The 5,000-nt window shown below is 47.9% G+C and overlaps 1 protein-coding gene and 1 long non-coding RNA gene across 2 annotated transcripts in view; both read left to right on the top strand.

Moving 5' to 3' along the window:
- Nucleotides 1-668, top strand: part of LOC127920836 (salivary glue protein Sgs-4-like) — a 2,354-nt gene extending 1,686 nt beyond the window's left edge. The window contains exon 3 of the mRNA XM_052504878.1: nucleotides 373-668. Coding sequence (XP_052360838.1) covers nucleotides 373-668 — 296 coding nt within the window. The remainder of the gene's footprint in view (nucleotides 1-372) is intronic.
- Nucleotides 669-1,755: 1,087 nt separating this feature from the next.
- Nucleotides 1,756-3,328, top strand: LOC127920837 (uncharacterized). Its single transcript, XR_008107633.1, has 3 exons — nucleotides 1,756-1,892; nucleotides 1,930-2,639; nucleotides 2,677-3,328. It is a non-coding gene; the product is annotated as an uncharacterized LOC127920837 (long non-coding RNA).
- Nucleotides 3,329-5,000: the final 1,672 nt, after the last annotated feature.

Genomic DNA, 5,000 nt, shown 5'->3' with positions numbered 1-5,000 from the left:
CTTCCACCCCAGTGTAACTCAGGTGATCTAGATGACAGTAGTCTTCCACCCCAGTGTAACTCAGGTGATCTAGATGACAGTAGTCTTCCACCCCAGTGTAACTCAGGTGATCTAGATGACAGTAGTCTTCCACCCCAGTGTAACTCAGGTGATCTAGATGACAGTAGTCTTCCACCCCAGTGTAACTCAGGTGATCTAGATGACAGTAGTCTTCCACCCCAGTGTAACTCAGGTGATCTAGATGACAGTAGTCTTCCACCCCAGTGTAGGTGATCTAGATGACAGGTGATCTAGATGACAGTAGTCTTCCACCCCAGTGTAACTCAGGTGATCTAGATGACAGTAGTCTTCCACCCCAGTGTAACTCTTCAGGTGATCTAGATGACAGTAGTCTTCCACCCCAGTGTAACTCCAGTGATCTAGATGACAGTAGAGTCTTCCAGTGTAACTCAGGTGATCTAGATGACAGTAGTCTTCCACCCCAGTGTAACTCAGGTGATCTAGATGACAGTAGAGTCTTCCAGTGTAACTCAGGTGATCTAGATGACAGTAGAGTCTTCCAGTGTAACCCAGGTGATCTAGATGACAGTAGTCTTCCACCCCAGTGTAACTCCAGTGATCTAGATGACAGTAGAGTCTTCCACCCCAGTGTAACTCCAGTGATCTAGATGACAGTAGAGTCTTCCACCCCAGTGTAACTCAGGTGATCTAGATGACAGTAGTCTTCCACCCCAGTGTAACTCCAGGTGATCTAGATGACAGTAGTCTTCCACCCCAGTGTAACTCAGGTGATCTAGATGACAGTAGTCTTCCACCCCAGTGTAACTCAGGTGATCTAGGTGACAGTGGAGTCTTCCAGTGTAACTCAGGTGATCTAGATGACAGGTGTAACTCAGGTGATCTAGATGAGTCTTCCAGTGTAACTCAGGTGATCTAGATGACAGGTGGGTGGAGTCTTCCAGTGTAACTCAGGTGATCTAGATGACAGTAGAGTCTTCCACCCCAGTGTAACTCCAGATGACAGTGATCTAGGTGATGATGACAGTAGTCTTCCACCCCAGTGTAACTCAGGTGATCTAGATGACAGTAGTCTTCCTACTTCCCAGTGTAACTCAGGTGATCTAGTCTTCCCCCAGTGTAACTCAGGTGATCTGGGTGGAGTCTTCACCCCAGTGTAACTCAGGTGATCTAGATGACAGTAGTCTTCCACCCCAGTGTAACTCAGGTGATCTAGATGACAGTAGTCTTCCACCCCAGTGTAACTCAGGTGATCTAGATGACAGTAGTCTTCCACCCCAGTGTAACTCAGGTGATCTAGATGACAGTAGTCTTCCACCCCAGTGTAACTCAGGTGATCTAGATGACAGTAGTCTTCCACCCCAGTGTAACTCAGGTGATCTAGATGACAGTAGTCTTCCACCCCAGTGTAACTCAGGTGATCTAGATGACAGTAGTCTTCCACCCCAGTGTAACTCAGGTGATCTAGATGACAGTAGTCTTCCACCCCAGTGTAACTCAGGTGATCTAGATGACAGTAGTCTTCCACCCCAGTGTAACTCCAGTGATCTAGGACAGTTGAGTCTTCCAGTGTAACTCAGGTGATCCAGGTGGGCGGAGTCTTCCAGTGTAACTCAGGTGATCCAGGTGGGTGGAGTCTTCCAGTGTAACTCAGGTGATACAGGTGGGCGGAGTCTTCCAGTGTAACTCAGGTGATCCAGGTGGGCGGAGTCTTCCAGTGTAACTCAGGTGATCAGGTGGGCGGAGTCTTCCAGTGTAACTCAGGTGATACAGGTGGGCGGAGTCTTCCAGTGTAACTCAGGTGATACAGGTGGGCGGAGTCTTCCAGTGAAACTCAGGTGATCCAGGTGGGCGGATCTTCCAGTGTAACTCAGGTGATACAGGTGGGCGGAGTCTTCCAGTGTAACTCAGGTGATCCAGGTGGGTGGAGTCTTCCAGTGTAACTCAGGTCATACAGGTGGGTGGAGTCTCCCAGTGTAACTCAGGTCATACAGGTGGGTGGAGTCTCCCAGTGTAACTCAGGTGATACAGGTGGGTGGAGTCTTCCAGTGTAACTCAGGTGATACAGGTGGGCGGAGTCTTCCAGTGTAACTCAGGTGATACAGGTGGGCGGAGTCTTCCAGTGTAACTCAGGTGATACAGGTGGGCGGAGTCTTCCAGTGTAACTCAGGTGATACAGGTGGGCCGAGTTTTCCAGTGAAACTCAGGTGATACAGGTGGGCGGATCTTCCAGTGTAACTCAGGTGATACAGGTGGGCGGAGTCTTCCAGTGTAACTCAGGTGATACAGGTGGGCGGAGTCTTCCAGTGTAACTCAGGTGATACAGGTGGGCGGAGTCTTCCAGTGAAACTCAGGTGATCCAGGTGGGCGGATCTTCCAGTGTAACTCAGGTGATCCAGGTGGGTGGAGTCTTCCAGTGTAACTCAGGTCATACAGGTGGGTGGAGTCTCCCAGTGTAACTCAGGTCATACAGGTGGGTGGAGTCTCCCAGTGTAACTCAGGTCATACAGGTGGGTGGAGTCTCCCAGTGTAACTCAGGTGATCCTGGTGGGTGGAGTCTTCCAGTGTAACTCAGGTGATCCAGGTGGGTGGAGTCTTCCAGTGTAACTCAGGTGATCCAGGTGGGTGGAGTCTTCCAGTGTATCTCAGGTGATCCAGGTGGGTGGAGTCTTCCAGTGTAACTCAGGTGATCCAGGTGGGTGGAGTCTTCCAGTGTAACTCAGGTGATCCAGGTGGGTGGAGTCTTCCAGTGTAACTCAGGTGATCCAGGTGGGTGGAGTCTTCCAGTGTAACTCAGGTGATCCAGGTGGGTGGAGTCTTCCAGTGTAACTCAGGTGATCCAGGTGGGTGGAGTCTTCCAGTGTAACTCAGGTGATCCAGGTGGGTGGAGTACTGGACACCTTTTGGTAACATGATATCCTTGTCTGTCCCACAAGGGGACGATGGCAAAGTATTTTAGTTTTGTGAAAACTAGAAAGTATCATCTTCCCAGAAGTAGCTAGCCGTCTTTAGCCCGGGTGTCTTTAGCCTGGCCTGGCCGTCTTTAGCCTGGACGTCGTTAGCCTGGCCGTCTTTAGCCTGGACGTCTTTAGCCCGGACGTCTTTAGCCCGGACGTCTTTAGCCCGGCTGTCTTTAGCCTGGCTGTCTTTAGCCTCTTTAGCCCGGCCGTCTTTTGCCCGGCCGTCTTTAGCCCGGCTGTCTTTAGCCTGGCTGTCTTTAGCCTCTTTAGCCCGGCCGTCTTTTGCCCGGCCGTCTTTAGCCCGGCCTGGCCGTCTTTAGCCCGGCCTGGCCGTCTTTAGCCCGGCCGTCTTTAGCCCGGCCTCTTTAGCCCGGCCGTCTTTAGCCCGGCCGTCTTTAGCCCGGCCGTCTTTTGCCCGGCCGTCTTTAGCCCGGCTGTCTTTAGCCTCTTTAGCCCGGCCGTCTTTTGCCCGGCCGTCTTTAGCCCGGCCTGGCCGTCTTTAGCCCGGCCTGGCCGTCTTTAGCCCGGCCGTCTTTAGCCCGGCCTCTTTAGCCCGGCCGTCTTTAGCCCGGCCGTCTTTAGCCCGGCCGTCTTTAGCCCGGCCGTCTTTAGCCCGGCCTGGCCGTCTTTAGCCCGGCCTGGCCGTCTTTAGCCCGGCCTGGCCGTCTTTAGCCCGGCCTGGCCGTCTTTAGCCCGGCCTGGCCGTCTTTAGCCCGGCCTGGCCGTCTTTAGCCCGGCCTGGCCGTCTTTCGCCCGGCCGTCTTTAGCCCGGCCGTCTTTAGCCCGGCCGTCTTTAGCCCGGCCTGGCTGTCTTTAGCCTGTCTGTCTTTAGCCCGGCCTGGCTGTCTTTAGCCTGGCCGTCTTTAGCCTGGCTAAAAACATAGCAGACTAGCTAGCCGTTTAAGCTTCACACATCTCCATGTGAAATAATCTGATTTTTATATATATTTTTTAATCATGCTCTGGTAAATCCTGTTCCTGCTTGCTGGTGAAACATAAAACATTACCCCAGGTTGACAGGCTGGTTCCCATGTCAGCCAAAAACAGAACGTCGTGTTCTGGTCACACAGAGAGAAAGAACACGGTTATCTCTGTTGTAGCCTCGAATAACATCACTTCTAAACTACATAATAATAATAATAATAATAATAATAATAAGTAATTATAATAATAATAATAGTAATAATAATAATAATAGTAATTATAATAATAATAATAATAATAATAATAATAATTAATAATAATAGTAATTATAATAATAATACTAATAGTAATTATAATAATTATTATAATAAATAATAATAGTAATTATAATAATACTAATAATAATAATACTAATAGTCATTATTATAATAATAATAGTAATTATAGTAATTATTATAATAATAATAGTAATTATAATAATACTAGTAATAATAATAATAATAATAATAATAGTAATTATAGTAATTATAATAATAATAATAATAATAATAATAATAATAATAATAATAATAATAATAATAATAATAATAATAATAATAATAATAATAATAAATACATGTTGGGGGGGTTCAACAGCTGTTGTTTGGCTTTTAGTTTGAACAGTCGCTGAGATTCTATTTTCTTATAAAATTAACAATATTCTGCGTTGATACGTGGTCTGTAGATCAGACCAGGGGAACCAAGCAGACTTCACTGCCTACACAACACTGCCCCCATGGCTACGCAGGGAATGTTAGCGGTTAGCGGTGCCATTGTCATGTGGCACAGGAGTACGTTAAACGCCGGCGCTACAAGGAGCCTGTCGGCCTGTGTTTTCTGTGTAGACTCCTTCAGTGCTAAACGTGTGTGTGTGCCTGTCCGCACATAACCGTACAACACAGTGTGTGTAGACCTATGTGTATTAGCGTGAGTGTTTGACCTGTTAGTGTGTGTGTGTGTCAGACCTGTGTCTTTAGTACACTTGCAGTAATCCTCTTAGCGTATGCTGGGTGAAGCTCAGAGGTTCTGTATTATATAACCTGCTCTAATCCACACACA

The sequence above is a fragment of the Oncorhynchus keta genome, unplaced genomic scaffold (genome assembly GCF_023373465.1).
Source record: "Oncorhynchus keta strain PuntledgeMale-10-30-2019 unplaced genomic scaffold, Oket_V2 Un_contig_20863_pilon_pilon, whole genome shotgun sequence".
NCBI lineage: Eukaryota > Metazoa > Chordata > Actinopteri > Salmoniformes > Salmonidae > Oncorhynchus > Oncorhynchus keta.
Note: the sequence above shows the minus strand (reverse complement) of the source record. Positions and strands in the feature narration are given on the sequence as shown.